General features: G+C 44.8%; 1 protein-coding gene across 2 annotated transcripts in view; it reads right to left on the bottom strand.

Annotated features, from left to right (window-relative positions):
* The window catches only part of SLC38A1 (solute carrier family 38 member 1), a 37,230-nt gene that overhangs the window by 17,114 nt on the left and 6,154 nt on the right, over positions 1–13,962 (bottom strand). For both annotated transcript variants that reach the window (XR_014697077.1, XM_084532979.1), the window contains exons 2-4: positions 11,546–11,758; positions 5,346–5,421; positions 4,756–4,871 (exon numbers count right to left, since the gene is read on the bottom strand). Coding sequence is in view for 1 of the 2 variants with exons in the window: in XM_084532979.1 (XP_084389105.1) it covers positions 4,756–4,871; positions 5,346–5,421; positions 11,546–11,664 (311 nt within the window). In the remaining variant the exon portion in view is untranslated. The remainder of the gene's footprint in view (positions 1–4,755; positions 4,872–5,345; positions 5,422–11,545; positions 11,759–13,962) is intronic.

Raw genomic sequence — 13,962 nt, 5'->3', positions numbered from 1 at the left:
CCACCCAGACATGTCTTGCTCCATCCAGCCCTCCACAGGCAAAAAGGACCCAAATGTGAACTCAGTGCGATAAATAATGTGGTCTCTAGCTTCGATTCTGTCCGTGTCCTCGCAATGAGTGATCCCAAGGGTTGGGGCCTCTGGGCTTTAGATGTTAGTCATGAAGACAGCTGACCCATCCCCTCACCACTCACAGACTGTCTTCTCCTGGGAGTGAAGGCAGAAAGCAAAGGCTTATGTTTCATCCAGGAAGGGACAGGTGTCCCCTCACTGATGTCACTCCCCTTTCCGCCATGATCCATAATTTGACTTCGCACATAGAAGAATTGCAGGAAGCAATGACTGAACTGTTTGTGTAAGGAACTTGCTGGCACAAATGATAATTAGTCAGTGCCGGGGGCTAAGTGCATAAAAACACATTTGCTCATTGCTCTATGTCTTTAAGCCAAGCACTATGTGTGCCTTCCCCTCCGACACTGACACACAAAGACCTGATGATGTTTTCATGATGTGTGTGAAGAGCATTCAGACAATCTGTTGGCAATTCCTCTCTGTATTATGACAACTACCCTTGGGACACCGAGGAAAACAAGCCTAAAATTTAACAGAAAACATGCTGCTGCCACAGATAGGCAGCGACACATCTTTTTCATAGAAATATATAGAACGATCAGGATGAGAAGTTTCCTCCCTCCCCTTTTTTACCGTTTTGGACTAGAAATGTTTTAGTGCCAAATACTGACCCACTAGTTTTTTTGGGGCCAGAGGAGCAGGGAGGTGGTAGAAGGAACTGCTCTTTTGCGGAGAATGATGGTTGACAGCAACACCACGTTTCTCGTACAGCCCAAAGGGTGTTTCTCCTTGGGGAGGTGAGGGGAAAGGCGCTTGCAATGGCTGAGGTCACTCTGCTCCATTTTTTAAAGACTTGCTAAGCCCTGCTGCTGCCCACGTCCCCTCCAGACCCGCTACGCCCCTGTCTGCATGGAGGCACAGTGCTCGCAGCCACGGCGGCCAGGCTGAGTCACTCCCAGCCCCAAGCGGCCCTGGCTGCACAAGCCAGCACCAAGTCTATTTTAATATTAAAAGCTCCCGTTCTGCAGGCACTGAGCTCATGGAGTCTTCGCAGCGGTAAAAATAACACCCCCGAGCAGCCAGGTATTTGATCTGTTGTCCTTAGCTCCCTGTAGGACCTGCACGGAGACGCTTGGCGTTTTCCTTAGCACTGCATGAGGAACTTGTTTGTGTTAGGACTGCGGTGCGGACAGGGACACCCACACCAGAACCGCCCCTTGGAAAGGAAAGGAAACATCCCTGCCACTCGCCTCGCGCAAATTCAAAACAGAAGCGGGGTAGCTCGCGCTCTCGTCTCAATACTTATTATTTTGCCTACTTTTAAAGCAGTGCTGGCAGCTCTGCAAGCAATCAGCGCATGCAAAGCTCACCTCCCCCAACAAATCCAGAATAAACAGTTTAAGGCAGGGGACTGATACAGGGCTAGGAAGAACAAACTGTTCCTGTGGCACCGCTGCTGTTTGCTCACAGCTGCCACATTACCAAGCTGGCTCAAACACTTACTGTCCCCAGCCCTCCGTGGAGTCCAGGCTGCAGGGCCTGGGGGGCTCGGGCAGCCCCCTGCCTTCTGCACTGAACCTCGTAAGGCATGGGATGTGGAGGAGCGAGGCAGAGCAGGGCCATGCCACTGCAGGCCACCCAGCCTGGTGACAGCTTCCAGCCGACCTCAGCAGAGGCGGCTGCAGAGAGCAGAGTGAAACCTCAGCTGTCACCTCACACTGCACCTCATCCGACAAGCTCTGCCTCTCAGAAGGGTTTTTCAGACCCCATGCACTGCGGGGCTAAGTATGGGCTGAAGGCACCTCATGCCTGGGCGGCCCGCGTGTCTCTGCAGTGCAATCCATCGCTCTGCTGCGGGTGAAACCACAAGCAAGGCGAGCTACCTACAAGTGCTCCTGCCATTCCCAGCTGGCCTGGCCCTTCTTGACCTCCCCAAGCCTTTTGTTCTTTTTTGAAGCATCTTTCTGCAGCAAGAAGGCTTTCTGCCCATTTTTTTTCACACAAGAAAGGACGTTCTTCTTCAGTCTAGGTTGTGGTTATTAAAAATATTAGGATTAAGTTCCTCAGAGTTCCTCTGCTGTTTTGCCTAGAGAGTATGACACTTTACTATGGCAATCAGTTATGCAAATATGACGTGACAGTACATACCCATCACCATATTTACTTTGTACGTCTTATGCCAAGAGTATAGGATCTGAACTGATCCTGGTGCACTCGGTGCACATTTCACACTGAAGTAGCATAAAAATTGTGAGAGTGGAAATCAAGTTGGGTCTGCTTTGTTCGAGCTGAAAATGCTCCTTTAGTTCTTCCTCCTCTGCTTTCTATTTTTCAGAGCTGGTGCGAGCCAGCACTGGCAGACAGATGACCTGGACAAAGCAAACTAGAAACTTTCCAGATTTCTGCTGTTCAAGAGTAATGAATGTAAGTGCTTTCTCATGTGCGAAAAGAAATCAAATTCATGCTAGGACTTTATCTTTTATCACTTGTAAAGCAGAAATGGTTCTAAGATCTGCCTAGGACAGAGACAGCAGAACCATACATTTGTGGGAAAAACGCACTGACTGAGAGTGTGAGCAAAAATAAAAAAGTAATGGTCTACATTTAACTATGAGTCTATTGCATGGTGAAAGGGCAATTTAAAGCACTTCAATTTTCAGGCATAACTACAGACAGCACATTAGGATGCTGTATCTCCAGGCTTCAAAGGCAAAATCTCTGCTTGCCCGGTCAGAAAGGTCCTGCTAGCTTCCTTACCTTTCATCTCAGCAGGCTGATCTATCTCCAAGCTAACAGATCTAAAGGCATTATAAAACTAACAAAAACAATTACTCTCACTTAAACCCACATGGTCTAATTCTGTAGAGAATAATGCTGTTATTTACTATATAAAACCTCTACCCAGCTATCAGCTTTGGTGGTTTTTGTACAGTTAGGTGGTGCACAGCTATACACTCACTACTCGGACCAAGACTAGCCTGGTTTCCACCACAAGTTGTTTGAAGTTTTGCTAGTCTTCACACCACTTATCTGATCTACTTCATTTATAAGAAACTGCCTTTTTATATCCTTTAGAGCAAATGCATTTCACTTAAACTCTCATGAAAAACTTTGCTGAGAGAGAGAGAGAAGAGGATAAGATTACTTATGGAAAACTAAAGCAACTGAGGGTGAAATTGAAGGTGCTCTAAAATCTCCTCTTGTAGAGTAGATGTAAAAAGTTACTGTTCTTTAGCTGAGACACTGGTCTCCCAGAAGAGGTAACAAGGTTGAGCAGAGGTGACTTCTTTGGTTACAGCAGTTTTTGCAAACCCCAGTCTGTGCCCTCCAAGGTGTGCTTATCAGAGAGCATGGGTGGAGAATCATAAACAGGTTACTATCACATGCTGGTTTAAAAAAAATAAATAAATAAATAAATAAATGAAATGAACTCAGTCCCTCTGAATAAAAAACCAAAAAACAAAAAACAAAAAACAACTCAATTAGTGTCCATCTACTTTATAGCCTAGCTTAGTTGCAACACAATTATGAGACTTTGTACATTCTTAATGTAAGTGGATTAATTCCTTGGATTATTCCCAGATTTTATCCAACCACAGCAAACTGTACTCCAGCAGCATGGATGTAGCTATGCTGGCACGAAACCTCAGAGCAGATGGCTATACATACCACCTTGGCCATCCATTCTGCTCTATGCAGGGCTCATATTATATATTTTCAAAAAAAAGAAATAACGTAAGTTCTAGATTTTTAGGTTCTGACATTCAGAAAATGACACCTCTGTAGAGTGATCTGTAAACTTAATAACTGTGTTGAACAGGTCTCAAATATTGTAAATTATTGTATTTCTTCCCTCAATGAACATTTATTACTGGATTCTGCACACAATTCCCAACTGATTTCTTAACAATCACTTTTCACAATGAAATGTCTCACACTGCAAACCAGAATAACACAGTATTCTGTGTCTTACTCATTCACTGGCACTGTTTCATTTTTAAACTATAAAATTCTGTTTTATGAAATGCCTCTTTTTTGGTGGAGTTAAGTAGTCTACCTCAACTCTTTTTTATACTCAAATCTTGGCTGTATTTATGTTGGCTAATAAGGACTCTCCTATAAGAAACTGAAGAAACTGTGGAAGTGAGACAAAAACACTATATGCAACATTTAAAAGAATACAAATATTCTTTTTTCTTGGTCAAAAAAGTAGATATTGCACCATGCTTTGCTGAAAGCTGTAGAGAACCTGTGACACACGCAAGAAGTAGGTACTATCACACTGCAAGTATTACTGCTGAATAAATTTGCTGTTTTCGATGTATGTGCAGTTTGTAGACCATAGGAAAAATCCCTGGCTAGGCTCAGGTCAGTAGTCAACAGCATGGACATAATTTGCTCCAGAAGCACAACTAGTGGCTATTTCTCCCCACCACTCTGACTGAAAAAAAAAAATATTGAAAAACATAGCTAATATTTTCAGGCTTGAATGTACTTGAGTATTTAAGTGCATCTTTAGAATGTGAAACAACTGACCATCCACCAGTACTCCAAACTCCAAGCTACTTATACAGGTTGGTGACTTCAAGTAATGAAAAAGCACATCACGTTTCAAACGGACTGTAAATCACTGCACTCGCTTGCACTGCAGAGAGATCAGATCCTCAACCCGCTCACACTTACAAAAAAAGGAGAATTCCTGTGTTGGCCAATGCAAAAGCGAGGCCTAGAATGCCACTGCCCATGATGGCATTGCTGAGGTTGAAGACGGACATTCCCAGAGAAGTTGTTCCTGGAATCTGGAGAAATAGAGGTTCACAGGTCAGCAACGGCTTGGAACAGAGCACAGAAATGCCATTACACTTCGACTTGCAGGGTACATGATATATCAGATAGAAGTATCTACTGTTGTGGGAGCAAATTAGTAAAAACTGTGAGGTTTGAAAGAAAACAAAAAAACCACCGAACTTTTTCACAGCTATATTCTGATTGCTGTCCTACAGATTTCCTAAATTCCAGTAAATACGTAGGCAACAGACAACTCATACAGGTTCAGCTTTAAAACCCATCTCTCACCACGCCTGTGGGACATCTTAGGTACGGGTGATATATTGCAAGGCCATAAGGAACCGCCATGGCCTCCTGCCCAGCACAGGCCTGGGGACTTCCCTTTCCTTGAACCAGCACTTTTTCAAGACCACGTCTAAAGGCCCTCCCAACACCCAATGTAGTACAGTTCATTTTGATAGAGAAGACCAGCAAGAAGGACTTACATATTCATCACACTTCTTCTTTTCCAGGTGGCTGTTTGTGAGACTTCTTCTGCTTTCTCGGTCCGAAATAAACTTGCTGAAAGAAGTCAGAGGATTTATTTCCAGCAGGAGTGGTTAGAAAATGCGAACAAGTTAATTCTGTGAGCAGCATGTGATTACAAAATACACAATGTATAAAAGCTGCACGCGAAAAGAGGTCAAACTCGTAACTATTTAAGGAGCCCGATTACGGTTCCCTGACACCAGCACACACTGTGCCTCAGTAAAGGTACCACTTGTACAAGATCAGAATGGTATTTTAGGGAATGGTATTTTAGGAGATTTTAGGGAATGGTATTTTAGGAGATTTAGTAATGAAAAAGCATCAATTTTGTGGGCAGGAAAGCAATGAATTTGCACAGACACTAGCAAGACGTGCTTCTCCAGGTGTCCTGCAGAGATGCAGCCACCACTGTCTTTAGCGTGATGCTTGTGCCCTCCCTGACTGCGCTCCCTGGGCTTTGGTACTGCCACCACTGAGCCATGCAGCACCCTGCAAGCAAGGTAAGCCAGAGGGAATGCCACATACAAGCCCTGAGTTGCTGCCATCCTGCTGATGTGGCTGGAGTTAGGAGGAGGAAGAGATGCTGCATGCAGCCAGCTCTGGGTGGGACCACCCTGAACTGGGTGACGTGCTCTGCAGGCGGACCTCAGGTTTGGGCTACCATATTGTCATCAAAAAGCCTTTCAAAACTCAGTACTGAATTCACCATACTGCAAAATTAAACACCTCTGTGCAGGAGAGCATGTGGTAAATGATTTTTCCTTCTCTGCACCTTTGCTTGTTCTGCGCCCCCCCCCACTGAAGATCTCACTGACACCAGAGCAAGATTTGCTTCCTGCCTTTGTGTGTTGGTATCCCAGGGATTTATGACACTTCTGATTAGGGTGAGCTGATATTTTCTCCCAGACATTCTCTTCAACAAACAATTTTAGTTTGTATAAAACATTCTTTCAGCTTTTCATCTTTTGAAAGTTTATGCACAATTAAGTCCCTGGCATCTCTGCTAATTTACAGATGGTTCTTGAGCACTGCCTACTGCATCAGCCATCACACACACTACAAACTTAGCCAGAGGCCGTCACCAAGCTTCAGAGCCCTTTTTGCTGTAGGCAGATTAAGGTGGCTCTTCTTAAATGAAAACAAGCAAACAGTAAGCTGAACACAGAGTTCCCACAGCCAGGAACTTCTGACCATAGACACACAGCTCAGACTCTGGCTGTGCATTATTTCCATACATCCGAAGGCACTCAGTCTGGTAATGTAATGCTGAATTTATAAATATAGAGCTCTATCAAAGTTCCTCACTGCCCTGGTTGTGACCAAATTGCTACCAATACATGAGAGCACAGCTTCTAAGATATACTAAGATCATGCTGCTGACTTGGATCCCACAGCTGACGCACTGAACTCCATGTCTTTAGTATTTTGTTCATCAAACATACCTTGTGCTCATTCGTTAGACATTAAGGCTAAAATCCTTAGAAGCAAATATCTTTGGAAGTTTGACCTTTCTCTACTACACACACATTTTGAGTTTATCCTTAAATTCGGGCAAAGCTGGCAAGATGTATTTAGCGTTATTGCTTTTTTATTTTGCAACTTTGATTCCTACCTATCAGTCTGTTTCAATTTGCTCTATTATAAATATAAACCAACTATAGGCTTATCCTGGAATTTTACAGCTACTAACTTCAGAAACTAATTTGCTGTAAAATAGATATATGGGCCAGGTTCACCAGCCCTAAAGCAGCTGGAATAGATGGCTGATCCTCCCCTACTGTTTTAAGGAGTGAAAAGTAACCACTTCTAAGCTGGAATGATCCAAAATTAACTTTCTGAAGCTCACCGGGAAGGTATTTCACCCTCATGGAATAAAGTTTCAACCCGGACTTCTATAGGTTCAGAGCATGTGGGTTTTTTTTCCATGTCTGTTTAAAGCCCATCTCCTGAGCACGGGCAGCTGAGCGTGAGCGGTCTGACAAAGACATTCCTGCTCTCTCTTGAAACACCCTGCAGGCAATTTGTACAGGCAGGAGCACAGAGAAACGTTTTGTCTTTTTTGGATTTCTGAGCGCTGCTTGGAACATCTGTGGGCTTTGCCTCCTTCTTTCAGCCACAGAGGTCATGTGTCATTTCAGATTTCGTTAGAGTTAGGAGAGAAGTTAACAAGTCTGATCCCCCTGCTTCTGCTCATCTGTACACATTCAGTCTCTGTTTAATAATCACAAAAGCAACAAATCTGTAGATACTATATAATTATTACTCCCTGGAATTAAAGTTCAATGAAAATTACTCTTTCCTTGGAGAAAACCAGTCTAATAAGATAAACTGATCCAAAGCACTTTCTTTTGAGTTAGTTGTATGTTAAAATGGACTGGGTTTGCTGTCCAGCCTGTTGTCTCCTCTGACAAGGTGAGCAGACCTGCAAGACGCACGGTGCCCAGCTTTTTGCAGGGGGCTTCCCAGCCCTGCCTGCCAGCTGGGGGGCTGGCTGTGCGCTGCAGCGGGGGGCCGTGGGGCTGCAGGGCGTCTGTCTGTCCTGCCGGCTGCGCCCTGGCTGCGGCTGCCTGTGCTGGTGCAGACAGCTCAGCCGGCAAGCCCAGACGAGAAGGCTGCCTCGGGACCACGCTCCGTAGGTGGTACGGACGCACCGTGGGACACCCTACACTTCCCGGGAATGGAATGTGTTGCTGAACTTACAAAAAAAAAAAAAGAAGAAGAAGAAAGTAGGGCAAAGGTAGTCTAATAGATTCAGATAGATTCAACATGAATTTTCCCAAGATTTGCCTTTTTTATAAAAACTTAATGCTTTTAAAATTTCAGTGTCCTTTTTCCTATGGTATATGAAAGAAACACACGCTATAAGACTAACATTTCTGGTTAAACCACGCCATGCATCTGCTCTGCTTAACAGATTAGAAAATGAGCTATTAGTTGTCACAATGTTGTATATTTGACCTTTATAAACCTGACTGGAATGAAGTGAGATGACTGCTGCAGACTCTCCCAATTCGTGCAAGCTCTGGAGCCCCATTACAGGTGCCCCACAAAAGCACAGTGAGGCAGTCTGTGCCTTCAGCGCCTTGCGACTCCTTGACACGCACAAAACCCATTTGTGCTGTTTCTTGTCTTCACTTTGAGAGCTTAGCCTTAAAAGGCATAACCCGTTCTTGTATGTTTCTGCTTTCCTCGTGTACTTCTTACATCACAGCCAAGCATGTTTATGCAAAACATTTTAGATACATTTATAAAACATCCTGGGCAAAAGATAATCAGCTCGTCCTTGTGATGAATGAAGCCTCATTGTTGGCTTGGAAAGAATTTCTTAATCCGATTCTTTTTCTGGCTTGATTTAGTAAAACGTAGAAACTCAGTCTTATTGATAAAGTGATTTTAAAAGGACCGTGCTTAACCATGGTCTCAAAATTTAATTTATTAAAGGACTTAAATGAGAAATGTTTGATAAAGGTGATATCCTGGAGCTAACCATTTTGGCTAAGCAGAGTTAAAACCATTTAGCCATCTCAGATACGTTTAAACATAATTAACTTAAAGTGATATTTGACAATGCCTTAAACATTTGTTAGGGAAAGCTGGTTTTGCCAAGCTGACAGAACCCTATCCTCAGGCAGTTTCTTAAATGGAGCTGCAGCTTGAGCGATGGCAAAGATTTCCAGGGCAAGCAGGAACAAGAAATGCAGAAGAAAACTTGCTCTGGCTTACGCTACAGAACTTCAACCAGATCTGGATACAGCTACCAGCAACCTTGTTAACTGAACAAGGAGGGCTCCAAAACTTACGAGTAGCTGCAGACCAGGACAAGCGTTCAGCCAGCAGCTTCCTGAGAGCACCATCATAGTTACAAGTTTGCTGAACGGCTTAGTGGATTTGTCCTGCAGTCACATGAAGCAGCAGGTCACCTAAGCACTGATACATGCCATGTTCAGCGATGGCACAGTTGTGTGGCCAGGATGAATGGTTAAAAGATGGCAAATCCATGCCTGGATTTGATGCAAGTTCCTTTATAGGCATTCCCAGAAAATATTTAACACTTGCATGCAAAGAAAAACCCCTCTCAACACAGCCCCTCCCAAATGACATCCCCTCCCTACATACAACTGAATATATAAAGGCATATTCAGGTCCAGAAAATGCTGGAAATCCGGAGGGAACTAGAGGATTCTTTTCCAAGATCAGGAAATATTTGGGGTTTAAATCAGACCTGGAATCTGCTTCTCACTGCCGTATCGTCCCCAAAAGACCCTTAAAAACGTTGCTCTACATTCAGCTTGAAAAATTATGCACTGAGAAAAAAAACACGGTTCAGAATGAAATACGGAGTGTGAAATCAAACAAGTTGAAACAAAAAAAAAAGTCAGTTGAAAATTACAGATCTAATCTAAAGCTCAAGTGAAATCAACAACAAAAAAAAAGTCCCACTGATTTTGGTGGACTTTGGAGTTTCACAAGGCCTTACACGCCGTGTGTCAGACAGCACAAAAGATGATCTTCTGTATGCCCGTTAACCTCTTATCCCACAGGGACCGGGCGTTTGCTGACACAGCTGTAGGAATGGAATAACCATATAGTCAGAGGATGTGCTTGCCGAGGGGAGCAGAATGGGGTCTGGGTGCCATTAGGGGCAAGGAGTGGCGAGGTGGAGAGCAGCACGAGCACAGCGCTACGCACAGGGCACACCAGAAGTGGACAGGATGTGTGAGTGAGGAGGTGCCCATGGAGAGGGGAAATAGTGATGGGATATTTGGTACAACCAAGTGGTGCTCCGCGGAGGAAGAAAATCACCCACATGGAAAGAGAGAACTGTGAAATATGCTCATCTGCCTGAAAAGCCAGAGCAGGACTTAGAAATTCTGTCTTTCTGACCCTTTTCACACCACGTTTTTCTTCCCTCCTTTGCTTGACACTTCTCAGACTTGGCCATGCTCACAACACAGCTCCACAAGCACTCACTGAAAGAGGATGGACTAATGGGGTTTATCCCTCTGCCAGTTACCTGTGGCACCAGCCAAGAGCTCAGCCACCCCTCCTCCTGTCAAGGACATCAATCCTCAGCAGGCTCCGGGGAGTGCCTCCACCGCTGTCAGCTCCTGAGCTCCGGGGGAGCCAGCAGGAAAGTCAGCAGGTTCATACAGGAATTGTTTTGTTTTGACAAAGTCGGAGGGGTTTTTTTCTCTTGCTCTCACTTTTTTTTTTTTTTTTAACAGAAGTGGTTTGCGTTTTGCCCTGGCACTTTCCATCAAAGCAGTTGCATCAGAAAATTCCTGACCAGCCCTCACCTCCACCAGCGCAGCTGCACTGTGGTCGCAGCACTGCAGGGTGCAGCTGGCGGTTGCCCCAGGACTTCCCCAGCCAGGCTGGCTCCAGCCCTGCCCCCTGGGGCTCAGCACTTCAGCAGGAACCTTGGACAGAAAACAGCTTCGTGCTCTACAGCTTGCAAAACCCAGCCGGGGCACGGCAGCAGATCTCAGCACCTGTTGGATGCTGGTGCCCGGCAGAGACACCTGGCAGATGTGCCATCACATCCCTTCCGTAAATGACTATCCTGTAGGAAACTCAATGGCCAGTTTTCACCCAAATTGATAAAGAGCTGCGCTCCTCAGATGGACACGAGTTAGATGCAGATCTCTGACCAGCCCCTTGCTCTCCCTGCCTTGGGGACAGCTACTGCTGCCTGGTCCATCCCACCCCGGAGCGAACAGTGAGTGCCAGCCGCACGTGCCACAACCCTGGAGCCAGGGATGTGGCCAGGCAGGTTACAACTGTCACAGCAGAGACTGAAGGTCAACAAAGTGATCTGCCCCCTGCTATTCTCTTGGTCGAATTGCATTTATTATTATTGCCTCTCCACTGTATGTGAGTTGAGGTCCCAGAATGTTGGCTTTTTGCTACGTTATATGTTTGTGCATTTTATTAGACTAATTTGAAAGATTTGAAACGATGAATAAATTGCCACTCTGTTTGCTTTATCTGCTGTTGCAGCCTATGCCCAACAGATGTCACATATGAAATTCAAATTACATCTTCAAATGGAGCATGACTTGGTGATGAATAATTCAAAACTTATACTGAAAATTAGAATGCTGTTTTTAAACAGTGTGTTTCTTAGCGCAGGCAGCGTCAGTGGAAAAATACTCACCTATTTATCTGGCCATTTTCCACCTCTGTGAAATCATTTGAATCATTGCTGATGTTATCATCTTCGGGGACAGTCATATTCTGCAATTCAGTCAGTTCTAATCCAGCTTTGAACGGCATCCTGGGCGAGGAACTGTACGTATCCAACTGTTTCTCGAAATGTTAGTGTTTGGTTGAGGTCTTGTGGGTAATCTGCAGCCACAGTGTCAGTGACCTAGGTGAAACAGAAAAAGCCCAAAATGTATGTGCACACCAGCAGCAGGCAGTATGACCAGGAGAATGCAGTGACACCTGGACAAGAGGGACCATGCTACCAACCAATTTGATATTATTAGAAGCACTTCAGGCTGCAACATAAATGCATTGCAGAAGAGTAGTGATGTTAAACTCCTCAATGAGATCCTTACAAAATTACTCAGTCCTGACCTTACAAGTTTAACCAGTCCCACAACCGATTACTGAGGATGGTACTGGTAGATATAAATTGGTGAGCAAACCAATTCTGTTTGTTTCAGAAGAAAGAGACTCACGACCTACAAATTAAGGAATAAAAATGGTTTGCTTGCCCAAGGCCCATTTAGTTACTCTGTGTTCATCTTCTGTATGTTCTCGCTGTTGCCTTTTACTTAAAAATATAAAATACCTCACTTCTGTGCCGCTGCTAAGTGGAGAAACAGAGGGACAGAGTTATCACAGTGCTCTCCTCTGCTGCTATCTATACTCCAGGTAGTTGAATGTATGAATTTTTTTTTTTTTTTTTTTTGGTAAAGAAGATTTACAAAGGATACTCTGTGTATGGATGAACTTATGCTGAACAGGGACAGAAACAGGTCTCTAAGCTTACACCTCATACATAGAAAGAATAACGTACAGCTTGTGCCAAGCAATTATTATTTAGAGATCAGGAGGTCTCTTCACTGACAGATGCATTGCATAAAAGCAAAAACACCAAAGGCAGATCAAGCAAGGCTGCTACAGACACATTTCCTTGTCAGAAATGCAAATCAACTGAAAGACCAACGTTTTCCGGAGCCTGACCACTCTCAGCTGAACAACTCCTGCGTGATGCTGAGGCACTGGATTGTTATTCAGAAACCAGCTCCCGCACCACAGCTCTCTTAATTCCCATTTTGTGAATGAATGGTCTGCCCGACTGCCAAACAATGATTTGCAATTCACCCTGGGGTACTTGGGGAATGCTCACATACCAGATCCATTTGGGGATATTTTCTCAAACCCTCAGAGCTACCTCAAAACCGTCGAACTACTCACAGGCAACCACGGAAGCAAGAGCATCCCCAATTAACTTTACAGGACCCGATGCTTTGGGCTGGCTTACACCACCTCCCCAGCGCACAGAGGAGGCCTTTGCAAAGGGGCCCGTTTCCCTGTAAGTGGTTTCTCCGAAATAATTTCATCTTGAAGTTTAGGTGTGCTCTTAGAAAAGTCCATGCTGCCCCAGGGCACCAGGTGTAGAGCTGGGGCAGCTCCATGGGATCAGGGCCTGTCCTCCTGGGTGCTTCAATGGCAGCACAGTGCTGACAAACGGCTGCAGGCTGGCAAACAGGGGGTGGCTCTGGCGGTGACATTCTGGAACAGTCTTCCCAGAGGCATAAAACCGTCTACCTATTTTGGAAGGGAAGCGTGATCTTTTTCTGAAAGGATAAAGCCATAGGAGGCAGCAGCTGCTGAGGTAGCAAGGGCCGAGCACACTGCATCCTGAAGCTTCTTGTGACCGTGAGCTCCTAAAATAAACAATGCCTTAATAGAAGTGGCAGTGCCTGTGCCGAGATCTGTATCTGCTGACATTTTTAAAGCTATGCAGAGGCTCCTCTGAAATTCAAGCAGTACAACTTTCCCTTTGGGGGCTGTTTTGCATCTCGGTCCCCCAAGAGGATTTTCCCAATCGCTACCTGTGTGCTTAAGAAATTCCACACTGAGCATGTTCAAAAACAGGTGCTGAAATTCACCCTTCTGTGAGGTAAACAGTGTGCTGGAAAGCAGTCTGCACAGCTCACTGACGTGCAGCTCCTGCTTCTCCTTTCTGCTGTGGTGCAGCTGAAACGCTGGGGCTGGACCGACAGGAAAGTGGCTCGTTGGTTCATTTGCATGGCATCTTTGCAATGCAAAAGTGATGACTTTTTGTTTGTTTGTTTGTTTGTTTGAACTAAGGCTCAGATTCCACACACACACACACACACAAAAAAAGGATTGAATGAAGATGCAGCAAAATGCTAGTGCAACTGAAGCCAGCTGAAACATTAGCAACAACTTCAGCAGATTCCAGATTTCAGACAGATGAGTGGCTCCTGCAACAGCGTGACAGTGTTTTGGAGCCTGTACTAGGTTCTCGCTAAGTTAAGGGAATTACTTAAACAAAACAAAACCCTGAAACCAAAAACACTGTTGAGCAAAATA

The sequence above is a fragment of the Aythya ferina genome, assembly GCF_964211825.1.
Source record: "Aythya ferina genome assembly, chromosome: 1".
NCBI classification, from domain to species: domain Eukaryota; kingdom Metazoa; phylum Chordata; class Aves; order Anseriformes; family Anatidae; genus Aythya; species Aythya ferina.
The sequence above is the reverse complement of the archived record's forward strand: the minus strand, read 5'-3'. Positions and strand labels throughout refer to the sequence as shown.